This window comes from Eubalaena glacialis, chromosome 14 (genome assembly GCF_028564815.1).
Source record: "Eubalaena glacialis isolate mEubGla1 chromosome 14, mEubGla1.1.hap2.+ XY, whole genome shotgun sequence".
In the NCBI taxonomy this organism is placed as follows: domain Eukaryota; kingdom Metazoa; phylum Chordata; class Mammalia; order Artiodactyla; family Balaenidae; genus Eubalaena; species Eubalaena glacialis.
The window spans coordinates 45,891,517-45,904,179 of NC_083729.1; the positions used below are offsets into that span (position 1 = coordinate 45,891,517).

At 43.2% G+C, this 12,663-nt stretch overlaps 2 protein-coding genes across 2 annotated transcripts in view; both read right to left on the minus strand.

The window, feature by feature from the left end:
• Positions 1-675: 675 nt before the first annotated feature.
• GPR75 (G protein-coupled receptor 75) lies at positions 676-7,043 on the minus strand. Its single transcript, XM_061210434.1, has 2 exons — positions 6,926-7,043; positions 676-2,631 (listed from the first exon to the last, which is right to left on the minus strand). The coding sequence occupies exon 2, from the start codon at positions 2,521-2,523 to the stop codon at positions 901-903; it is 1,623 nt and encodes a 540-aa protein (XP_061066417.1). The 5' UTR covers positions 2,524-2,631; positions 6,926-7,043; the 3' UTR covers positions 676-900.
• A 3,884-nt stretch (positions 7,044-10,927) lies between these two features.
• Positions 10,928-12,663, minus strand: part of PSME4 (proteasome activator subunit 4) — a 99,351-nt gene continuing 97,615 nt past the window's right edge. The window contains exons 46-47 of the mRNA XM_061210443.1: positions 12,266-12,404; positions 10,928-11,789 (exon numbers count right to left, since the gene is read on the minus strand). Of these exons, the coding sequence (XP_061066426.1) occupies positions 12,270-12,404 (135 nt within the window). The 3' untranslated portion in view covers positions 10,928-11,789; positions 12,266-12,269. The remainder of the gene's footprint in view (positions 11,790-12,265; positions 12,405-12,663) is intronic.

Sequence of the window (12,663 nt, forward strand, 5' to 3'; positions counted from 1 at the left end):
GAAACACCCCCATCTCATCCTTATGTCTTCTTGTACATACAACAGTCTACATACAACAGTCTAGCCTGCTTCCCACATAACAGCACCCTGATGAGATGACCACAGTTAGTGCCTACTACCCCAGGAAGAGCACCCCTCTACTATAGATGCAGTCCTCCTCACTAGGTTTCTTGGGTAAGATCATTCTGAAATAGAATAATTCATTTTTAGCAAGAAAAAACGGACTTCTTTTTAAAAGAACTATACAGCTACTCAGCAGACACAAAATAATAATGTCTATAATTAGAAATGGTAATAATCTTAATACCCTATTCTTAGTTGGCTGTCTTATGAAAAGAAAGTAACTAATGCTTGTGTATTTTTGGTAAAAATAGATATAGATAATACATTTCTGATTTTCTGCTTTAACAATGTATTATTTATTCCAGTAAGCCTGCAACCAAAAAAAGTATATTGATCCCAATTCAACACTTCAAAGAGTCAAAATTTATAATTCAGTTAATAAAAATAATGCCTCAGTAAAGATGATACCTTCACATTCTTTAAAAATTCCAGCTCATACTTACTTCAAAGAACCATAACATTGACTCAAATGACCATAATCAGTTCATTCCCTACTTTAATACAGTAGCATGATCATTCCCTGGCGTCTATTTAAAAGTTTAGTACAAAAGATTGGAGCACAGGTCAGGTGTAAAATAATAAACTTTTACATCAACTCTTAAAATGTCAAGAAACTGCAAAGCAAACCAATAGATGCTAATACTTCAGACAAAAGGAAGTCATTAGTGTCAACTGTCTAGGTCTTTAAGTTTTGATGTACCTCTGGTATCACAGAATTTTAAAAAATCAACTAGTATCAGAAACAAAAACATATAAGATTCTCTAGCCTCCATGACTCTAAACAGAGGGGACTGGAATCTGCTTGGCTGAAGTGCTATCATACTCTTGCATTAAATCATTAGTGGTGTGATAATGCATGGCAATATATGAATTGGCAAATCCAAAAGAATTTACTGGCTGTAAGTTATGTGGGATGCTCTCTTCCTGGGACGGGCTGCTGTTATAGATACTGTAGTACGGCTCAATCCGAGTGTTGATGGGGGTTGAGCTGCTCTGACCATAGTGTTGATGTCCAGCAGACATCTTGGGACTGACCACACTTTCCTTCGAATGACTTGGGCCACAGGCCTGGTCCACAAATTTCTTCTGGGGCTTTGGAGACAACATGTAGGCAGAGTTTGTTTCATGATGGGAGGATTTGTTTCTGTTGACTTCGAGGTTTCCCTTTCCCATGGCTCGAAGTCGAGTCTTCTGTTTGCAGCAGAAAAAACCCAGGCCTATGTACTGCAGACACCACAGCACTTTCCTTCTCAGCCCTGCACTGTTCCGAGAATATATAAAAGGGTTTAATCCTGACTTGAAAAATACAAGCGTAAAACCAAACAGTTCAAACTGGTAAAGGATGAAGCTCCCCCTGCTGGACAGAACCACCTGCACCAAGGAGATTCCCAGTGGAAGGCAGCACACCAGGACCGACAGCACAATGATCACACAGGTGACCACCGCCTTGGAATCCTTAGCCGTGGAGAGATTGACAGCCGACACTAGCTGGAGCCGGCTGGCCGCAGGGGTTGGCAGCTGGTTGGGACTCTTGGTGTATCCGTGGGTCTGAACGTGCTGCAGTTTGTTGTAATTCTGGTTCCTGTACAGAGCTGGCATGGTACACTGGATGGGATCTCCACCTCCCTTCACAGGGGCCCCCATGAAAGGCTGTGGTCTGGAAGCATCAACTGTGATCACAGGGGGGCACTTTCTGACTTGAGCATTTTTCCGCAGGGTCTGAGCAATCATGATGTAAGACACAGAGACCACAGCAACACAAAAGGTGAAGTCGACCACATAGAGAGACAGGATGGCTTTCCCTTCTCTGGCAATCAGACTGGACATGGGAAGGCAGAGGTGGGAGTTGCTGGTTTTCAGGGTGGCCAAGGTGGCGAGGGTGAAACTGGTGGCCCAGAGGAGCAGGGTGAGGAGCAAGGTGCAGAGAAAGGAGGCCGTGCGGTTTGGCTGCTTCCCCAACACCATGCGGAGCCGGTGCAGGGCAATCACCGCCACTGTCTTGAGGGACATGATGATGAAGCCGGAGCTGGTGAGGTGGAAGGTGAAGCAGAAAGCATCCGGTATGCCGCTAGCTGAACTGAAGAACAACACAAAGGTGAACATGGGGGCCGTCACGCCACAGATGAAGAGGTCACAGAAGGACAGGTTCAGGACCATGAAATCAAAGTTGGTTCTGAATTTCCTGAAGGCCGGATCAAAGAAGGACAAGAAGACAATGAAGTTGCCGTAAGAGCCCAGGCAGAAGATGATTGCGAGCAGAAAGGTACAGCTCACCAAGGTGGCCGTGTGGATGAGGTCCTGGAGGTCTTCCTGGAGGGCAGTGCTGTTTCCTCCCTGGGAGTGAGGCACATGTAGCAGGGTAGTGTTGGGAGCATCCTGAGGGAGGTCCGTTGAGTTCATCTTCAGAGAGAGATGACTTCCTTCTGTGTGAAGGGAGTCAGGGCCTCAACTCACAGATGAGCGATACTTGACAAAAGAGGCCCAAGGCAGAAAAGCCTGCGCACAAAACTGCATACCCAGAAACAGAAAGGAATTAATGGAGAAAGAAGAGTGACCTCATGATCTTTTACAAAAGCACTAGACTTTTTCAGCTCTGACCCAGTGCCTAGAAAGCATTTCTCCTTGCAAAGCCCCACACAGGAAAGACACAAAGACCTCAAAATACATTCATCCAGCTGATTTCAGGTTTTATGACACAGTGGTTTGCAAACTAGTTTAAGCATCATCTGGAGACTGGGTTAAACAAAAAACAGATTCCTGGGCCTCACCCCTTGAGATTGTGATTGAAGGATGGGTGTGCAGATGTTACCTTCGGAAACTCTGCAGTGCCAGACACTGAAGACACGAGAACATGACTTCTTCACGAAAGAGATCACAATCTAGTTGGAGGACATCAACCTATGTAATTACAGCCAAATGTGGCAAATCAGCTGATGGCAGCATACTGTGGAAGGAAAAGAAGGGGGACAGAATCCAGCCCGGGGTGGAGGCTGAGAGAGGCTGAAGCGGCTCTCGATAAGGAGGAGCTAGTTGGGTGAAAGGTGAGGGGCAGGGAGTGGGGGACAGACAGGCTGGGGGAAGGGAAGTAGGTCTTTGCAGCAGAAGGACTGAGGCAAGAAACAGCACGTGCTGTGCTTGACATATAAGCAAGAGGCTACTTTTGAAGTATATACTGTGGCCTTTTACATAACTCCCACACATCACTAACAACTACAACTTCTTTTCCTAGGAAGAACCCTTTATTTTCCATTATTTATATTTTCTTCTCCCTATTTGTGATTTCTTGGCCAACTCCACACTCTCCTTTGGAAAAGAACTTTGTGTAGGACTATATTTGAGAGGGAAAAAATGGAAGTAATGAAGGGTGTCAGAATTATATTTGAGATTTACAAGGTGCGAAGCACCACTTTGCAAACTATATAAATGTGAGTTATCATTATCCCAGCAGGAATATCCTCATGAAGAAGCAGGAGGCATGCACCCATTCATGCATGCATTCACCCAGTTTGTATCTACCGTGTGCATACTCTCCGCCAGCTTTACGCTAGGTACTGTGGGTACAAAGATGAATAAGACACAGCCTCTACTTTTAAAGAACAACTTCTTTTTCTTCTTGGTCCTTTACTTTCTTAACATTTTTTTTCCATTTTGCAATGAGATTTAAAATACACTCACACAATGTTCTGTTGTCCCAAATCCCAAAGCCCTGTGTGGCCTGGTGCCCACCCCGCTCCCAAAGATGCTTCCAGTGGTACAGCTTAAGTTGTTCCTTGGAGACTGGTGCAATGCTCTTGGCAACCAAAAAAAACTTGCTTTAATCCAGTATTTTAGGAATAACCAGTGGTATTGGGGAGGTCCAGGGGTGATGTTCAGAATATTTAACCACCAGCTCAAGCTGAGTCCCAGAGGCCTCCAGCTGTCCTAGGGTTAACCCTTTAGTTGCTGAATCATGGGGTACAGAGGAAGGGGCCTGGTTAGTGAGGGATTACTGGGGCCTCCAAGCAGGAGCTATGGACCACCCAATACAGAAGTCGCCCAGCATTCAATAATAGGTACAGCTGTGCCAGTGAGTATCAGACAAATTTCAGTCCTGGGGAGATCCATAAAACTAACTGGTGTCCTTCATGAAGGAAGAAGATAACCTCTTCTACATTCTCAATGGTCAAAAGTGCAGATCATAACAATATAATGAATTTCTCCACTGGGAAGTAGGACCAACTTTTCTGTACTTTCCTTATATAAAAGAGATAGAAAAATTAATCTTGACCTTTTGTTTCTTGATGATTAGAATTAAAAAATAATAATAATGGATAGCTTATTATTTTCACTTAAAGACTGTGCCTGTTTCTGAACCCTTTTTGATACCTGTGTAGTGAGAAAAAAAAAACACCTTTTACTGTTAATTTTTTAATTGTTAATTGGAGGATTGGGGTTAACTGATGAAAAAAGAAGTAGAAGAGAAAATCCAATTTGTGGAAGCAAGAAGAGCAGAAAGGTGATACTACTGTTTATAGCAAATTCCCCTGACCCCGAAGAGAGAAGCGGAAATTTGGCTTGGGGAAATTAGAATGATGAAGAGTCTGGAATTAGGATGCTAAGAAAAATATCGAGTAAGTGGGTAATAAAAAAGAAGCGGATGATGGAAGTTATGAAGACCCCAGGCTGGGAGAAATTTGGAAAGGGGAAAATGGAATGATGAGGCACCAACATTAGTCAAGGATAAGAGGCAGAAGGAAAAAAAAAGGATTTGGAGGAGTTGAGGGTCAACTTTCACTTTCTCTACAATTATAATTGCTTCAATAAACTTAAATTTTTTCAATACATTAAAAAATAAAGTAGAATTCTGGGTCAGGAATATAATGATCAGTCTTATCATTAGTATGTTCACTTTACTAAGTGCTTGTGATGTGCCAGGCACTGCTCTCAGTGCTCCACACTATTAATATATTGAATCGTCAAAACAACCCTGAGATAGTATAACTTATCTCTATTTTACAGATGAGGAAACTGAGTCAGAGAGCGAGCACCTATCTTAAAGGGGTACAGCACGGATTTGAACCTAAGCAGTTACTCTCTAAAGGCAGCACTCCACCACCAAGCTAAACAGAATAGCAAAGCAATCAAGGCAGGGAGTCCCAGGTCAGAAGACAGTTACAGCAGCTATAATTTACTGGGTGGTTATTATATGCCAGGCACTTCTACTAGAAGCTTTACATAGGTTATCAAACTTTATTTCATTCTCATTATAATCCTACAAAGTAGGTATTGCAATCCCTTCCCAACTCAAAGTTCCTGGAGCCCAAAATTTGAATACAGACATACACACACACACACACACACACACACACACACACACACACTTCCATGTACCTTTTTGGCAAGGTTGAAAAATTATGGTTCTGGTATAAAGTAACTATAAATCATTCTGATTTGGGATAATTAGAAAAAAAAGGAAGGAATCAGAGGCTGGGAAGAGAAAAGGGAGAAAAAGCAGAAGACAGAACAGAAGTAAAGGTTTTGGCAGAGAAACTTTAGAAGCAGTAAGGAAATGGAGGGAAAGTAAACCCAGGTCTTAGGACTAACTTCTGAGACTTTAAGAAAGAGGAGGCTGAGATGACAATTTGGGGAAAAGCTATGATAGCAGAACTATAAAACTCAGTTATTTGGGGGAGGGGGGCGGTAAATGAATACCTATTTGCTACTCCTAAGTATTAGACAAAGGTTACCAACATTCTTTTCAATGCAAGCATACAAGTTACTCTTTATCTCTGGGACCATAAACAAGTTCTGGAATAAGATGTGATTAAAGTAATAAAATCAGAGAAATTTTAAGTTGGAACACCAGTCTTAAGAAGAAAACGTATTAAGCACAATAAGAAGGAATGAATTCATATCATATGCATCTTATTACAACTAAGAAGGAGAGAGCCTAAAGTAACTAGTAAGCAAGAAACAGTAAGTCAAAACTTATTGTACAGCAATGATTTCTCATTAGGATGTGTGTGAAGAGCTTCTGATAATCTAGTGTGCTGTCTTAATATTTTAGTACATATTAAAACATTTTACGTGAGCTTTTACAAGTCAACTCATGACCTGGATTCTTCCAACTCTTGTTTTCTCATTATATCCTCAGTTCCTAGAGGGCAGGCATTTTCAGTCTAACCAACCCTCACAAGAAAACAAGGTTCTGTACTAATTATTATTCCCACTGTATTTGTATTGATCAGGAAAACGGCAGGGAAGTTAGATGACTTGTCCAAGGTCACTAAGATTCAAGCCAGATTTATCTGATTTCAGAGGCCATGCTCTTTCTCCCCAGTGGAACTACCTTTTGAAGCCCAGAGCAGCTGACAGGGTCGGGTCTGTCAGTGGATGAGGGAGAGGGGAGGCTGTGGAGCACCCCCAGTGTGAGGATGGAGTGGGAGACTTCTGGGAGGGCATGGCGACCCAGACCAGGGACTTGAGATGGGTAGGGGCTCCCCTGGCTGGGGAAGGTTATGGTAAGGAGGGCCTAGGTTGGTCCAGCGAAGCTTGTAAAAGATGCAGCAGAGGGTTGGTGAGGTGAGGAGGGCTCGGGCAGGGCATGGGCGGTGGGGGAGGGGTTCCACGGGCCCCGCGGAGCCGGGGAACCGGCAGGGCAGGCGCGAGATGGCTTCCCCGCAGGCCGCGCCAGGAGCGCAGGTGCACGGCGGCCGGGCCTGGACCTGTGCGACCGCCTCCTCGCTCAGCCGGCGGCTTCTCGGGGCCCGGCCCTCCCGGTCCCCGAGGGGTCGTCCTCCTCCAGGGGCCCGTGGCCTCTCACCTGCCCGGTGGCCGCAGCGCCGCCACTCCTCCTCCATATCGCAGCCCGGACCCCAGCTCCGCCCGCCGCCCGGGAGGATGCAGGGCTAGAGGCATCATCGCCATCGCCGCCGCCGCCGCGCATCCCGGGAGCCGCGGCAAGCCGGGGCGCGGAGGCGCAGTCACGGAGACGCCGAGGGCGCCGCCCCCCACCCCCACGCCGGACACTCCGGCTCGGCGTCCCGCCTGCCCCCGCGCCCTCGACGACTCGCGGGCCTCCCGTTGCCCCGGGGCCCGACCGCTCCCGCCGCCCCGACCTCCGTCCTCCGCGCCGCGCGAGGTCTCAGGCGCGCCGTTTTGCCGCTCGGGTAGTGGCGGCTCCCCGAGGCTGTTACGAGCTGACACACCGAGGAAGAGGGGGAGCGGACTGGGTGGAGAGGAGGGCAAAGGTGGGGGCACCGACGGACACAGCGCGACCCATGGGGGCCTTGGCCCTTAGAGGCTGGCGACCGTGGACAGCGAGGCGTGGCCAGGCTTCACGTCGGTCTTGGCGGGATCTGGGGGCTTCCCAGGCTTCTGGTCGGCCCGCCGCCCACCTCTCCCCATTCCTGGCGCTTCCGAGTCCGCCTTCCTAGCTCCTCTCTACGCTGTAGCTAATACTTTTTCTCCTAGATTAAACTGGCGTTGTCGTCCAGTTTGGTACTTTGAGACACAGAATCTGTAAATCAAGTCATTGCAACAGACTTTAAATCAAACCAACTATAACGTAATTTTTTTCTCCTCTCAGCTCTCTGAAAGTATTAATGAATTTATTGAGGGAACTCAGCAAAGGGCATAACTACTAGGAAACAAATGCAAAGAGCGAAGAAACTACCCATGCAAATGAAATAACCAAGCCAAGAAATCATCGACGTTACTCAATGCTGTGTTCAATGTAAATCATCTTGAAAAGCAATGGTGCAATGTATGCAGCTAATTTTAGTAAGCAAGGACACAAACCAAAAAATATACCTGCCTCTCATTCTAAAGTGCACAGTATGTCCAAAATAATGAACTCATAAAAGTGGGGTTTAGTCTCAAGAGTTATCAAGTAGCATTCCCAAGTATGTTTGTTACTCTGGGGACAAAAGAAAGCCAGTTAAACTCTTCACTACTTCAGTGTCCCAACCTGGGTAACTAGGATCTTACTACTTTTCTGACCTTCTCAGAGGGTACCACTTGGAAACACAGAATGCTATTTGAATGTTCTTTCCTTCACCGAGTGCCAGAAAACCAGAAAGTTCCATTCAAGTGAAGTACTTAGGACACTGCTATTGAAACACCTATTTTGGCCCATAGTTTATCTTCTAAAACAGAACAGTTAGGCGCCAACAAGTACCAAATAATTGGATTTACGCATATATTTTTCCCAGCCACCCCCACCACTCTGTTTTCATCAAGAGAAAATCAAGAGGGCTGGATAATTTATGAGGTAGATACCCAGTCCAGGGGTTGACTATGCTATCAGAATTTAGAAATAACATCAAAAAAACAAAAAAAAATTCACAAGTTGTAAAGGATTCTAGAGAGCTAGAAGAGGAAATCTGGAACCATCAAAGTTCCAGAACTAGTAAGCACAATCAACAAGACGAAAGCTACTATGATCGTGTCTACAAAACGTACCAGCAGTGGGTCAAATGGGAAAGAACACTGGTTTAGTAGTCACAAAGTGGAAATCTACAAATAAACAAGCAGGGCTGACTAAGTATGTTAAGATATGAATAGGCTATCAATTGGCAGGGAAACCAGCATTCTAATACACACTATCATTGACAATGCAAATTGACACATGCACTTTGAGGAAAGAACATCAGAGCCATTAAAATCTTTAGATTCATGTCCTAAAAATCTCACTCCTTGGAATTTATCCTAAGGAAATACCTGAATAAAAGAAACAAGTTTTAAGTATGAAGGGATGAAAATGTTCACTGCAGTGTGATCTGTAGTAGAGAAAACTGAAAACCTTGATGTTCAACAATGAGGGAATACTCAAAAGAGTGACAGTAACGAGACAAATGGCCCTTGGCTGCAAAAATAACTACAAAGTCTGTAGAAAGTTATTTTTCCAGTAAGACAAAATTCCTCACTGGTCCTCTCTGGCCACATTACTAATCATTAACATTAAGAAAATAGGTAGGTAAATTTTCCTCCCAAATTTTGAAACACAATTTGCAAATTCTTTCTTTTTTAAAGGATTCATTCAGAAACTAAAAATTATTTATTGGCTCATACATTAAAGATACAGGCTTTCTCCTCTCCTTACTTCCTACCACTCACCCCCTGCCCATCCCCACCCGAAACCTGCCTTAACTCAGTCTTCCAGGCCCAATCAGCAGTGACTTCTAAACACTGGTCTGCCTACACACACCACCCCCCAAACCCTTAACACTTGCCTTCCCTTAACACTGTTCCTGCTATCTTCTCCATTCTTTTGAATGCAACATCCATTTAAGAATTTAGACAATGGTGGCCATTCATCCCTTTTCTCTCCCTCCTCCTTTTCATTCTTGAGGCCACCGATAGAAAATTTAGGAATTAAATAATTCACAATATAACCAGTTAGGGTACCAAAGTAATAAGCAACTTCTAAGCCTGGTATCAGAATCACATTGGACATGTGATTAAGGTGCCCTGCTTTTAGGCCTAGAGTGGGCCTTAGGAGTCGTCACCAGTGGTTCTCAATCCCGGCTGCACAACGGAAGCATTTATGGAGCTTTTAAAAGACTTTTAAAGCTTTTAAAAGACGTTGATGCCTGAGTCCCAACCACAGAAATTCTGACTGAGAAACACAGTGGGTGCCCAGTATCTTACATTTTTTAAATTCCCCACTTTAGGAACCTCACCTATGGCATTGTATTTTCATACAGCTTGGCTAGGAAAAATTGAAGTGGTCCATACAACATAAAACCTCACTGCTCAAACTGTGGTTTCAGGACCAGGCATCAATATCATGAGCTGGGAGCATGAACTAAAATTCACATTCTAGGCCCATCAATTTGAGAATCAATCATCTAGACCAGTGCTGTCCAACAGAACTTTCTGTGATGATGAAAACATTCACCTGCCTATTTAACAGGGTAACCACTAGCCAAAAGTGGCTAACGAGCACTTGAAATGTGGCTATTGAGACTGAGGAATTTTTTATTTAATTTAAATGTAAATAGTCACACATGGCTATGACCTATTGTGCTGGACAGGTCTGATCTAGATAATTCACTCTGGTCAGAGGGCATGAATTTACGGATCCAGATCTATGAATGCAAAAGGAATCCATGAGGGTCACTGGCTACAGAACTGTCTTCTCCTTGTAATGAAGACAAAAGCCAGGTGTTAAAAACAATCCATTTATTGGGTTTTAAACTAGTTACACAATTGAAATAATCAGTTTGGCACTACACTATACAGGGATTACGCCTGTGTATGCTGACACTTAAATACTGTACCAGGACCTCTGCTGTGCTTAGGTCTGTATCGAGTCATTCAGCAAGTAGATAATAAAAAATATACCGTAGTGTTCCTTTAAGGAAGACTGTACAGGGCAGGCTGCAAGATGACATTCACCAACTTGTGAATTACTTGAACCTAGAAGATACCTTGCGTTCTATAAACTGGTCATAGGCAAACATGTGTTGTTCGCATTTAGAGATGCGCACAAAAAGTTACATAAAAGTTCAGACATTCTAACGATAAATAAACTCAAAAAACCCACACCTCAGCTTTTGTAACATGAAAAGATAAAGAAAATAATTTAAAAACACACAAAAAATGGCATTCAATTGGTACAAAAGCCAAAAAAATCACTATAATAAAGAGCTATATGTGTATCTTTACAAATTAATTACACAATGGTGTTGTGTAAGAGGTTGCATCTGTACAAAGTCTTGCCAATGCTATCTCTACAGTTTATACAGTCTTTTACATCTATGTAACATTTATTAAACAAGTCAAATAAATATTAAGACTTATTAGTCTCAACGATTCTGCAGGCAAAAAAAAAAAAAGGAAAAGAAAAAAAAATTAAAAAGAGAAAAAAAATTACAGAATTTCCACAAACACAGCAGACTTCCATTAGTCAAGTGTAACAGTTTTCAAAGAGGGTCAAACAATATCTGCAAAGAATACAGGTAAAAATCAACCAGTCAGGGTTTTTATTGTTGTTGCTGTTTATTTGCAAAATCACACATTGTATACATATGTATCAATCAAAAATTTATTCACCAAACCCCTAGTTTTTCAGCAACTGCTCTTCTATTCAGCACCAAAAACTCCAGTCTGTGGGAAACACGTGGACACAGACTTCACTTCTGTGTCTTGGTCGAGCAATCCATCAGGTCCTTGGCTGGGTTCAAGACTTGCCCTCTTTTCCTTCCCTCTTCATGGCTCTCCAGGCTTCAGATTTATGGCCCACAGGCCTACTACCATCTAAACCCAACAGCCATTTGGAAAGAATTCAAAATAATTTGAGATGAATGAAATGACAGGATCTGTATTACAGATGGGCCTTCTCTATTCCAAGTAAACTGTTTCGTAATGAGTTCCTAGACTCTGTCTGGTCTTGGATGCCATGATCATACTGGGTAATTATTTCTAGCCTGAGACATTATGGCTTTGTCTGATGCCTCAAAGAAAAAGTGATTAATATTCCGGAAATACTTCTGGACAAGTTAGGAAATCAAATGGCAGCTGAGAACCTGTGGAACGCAGACTAATGAGACCAAACACAGAAACCACCAAAATGATGAGAGCTCAACAGAGGCAGAGTTTTAAAACCTGCAGAAAGCCACCACAGATGGTACCTGAGGATCTGGAATTTTTGATGAAAAGAGCTCGAAGTGAGGACTACTCGTCTGTATCAAGGAGGAAAAAAATTTCAGTTAGACAACAGGACATCCAACTCTAAGAGCCCAGTAAATGAAATCTTCATTCATCCTATCCCAGTAGAAAGGTTTCTGGGTCCTCCCTCTTTAATACAGAATGGATGATAAATACTTAAGAATCCAGGTGAAATGTTTTCACAACTGTAGAACCTAGAATCCCTACGACAACCCAAAATGGCCAGGCCCCACTCAGGAGGCAATTAAGAGTAAGATCTCTTTTCTTTTATCTAACCATAAGCCCACTCATGTATAAAGGCCCAAAAGCAGTCACATCAATTCTCTGCTTAATACCTAAAGCAGAGAAGAAAGGATAAAATTCTCTGGGAACTTACTTCCACTGGCCATAGTAAAAGTCATGAAAGAAAAAACTTAGGAATACCCGCTTCTCAGTTATCAAACCAATGACCTTTGAGGATGTCAGATTTCTTTAAACTTTGCTGCCTCACCTTTCTATGCATAATAGCAGGGTGACACGAGGAGATCGGTGAGAACAAGCAGCTGGTCATCAGTGAATTGCTGTTTGTGTTCTTGCCAGTTGTCATGGTGCGTCCTTCGGAAATTGGATAAGGTCTTTTTTACAGTCATCTGTAGAGTAGGCAACCCACATACATTTTATTTTAACCTCTCCGGGGTTATATTTAGGATACCTTCAGCTAAATAACAATCCTTCTAGACTTCAGATCTTACACTTCACCAAGAGCTACAAAACCAATAAACCAATCTTACTTCAAAAAGCCACCAAGCTTACTTCTTTAGAATTAGTACTAGCTGCAATTTAGGACAAGCGACCAGAACTCGCACCACGTTACTAAACCAGCTTCAATATATACTTACATCTATTTAT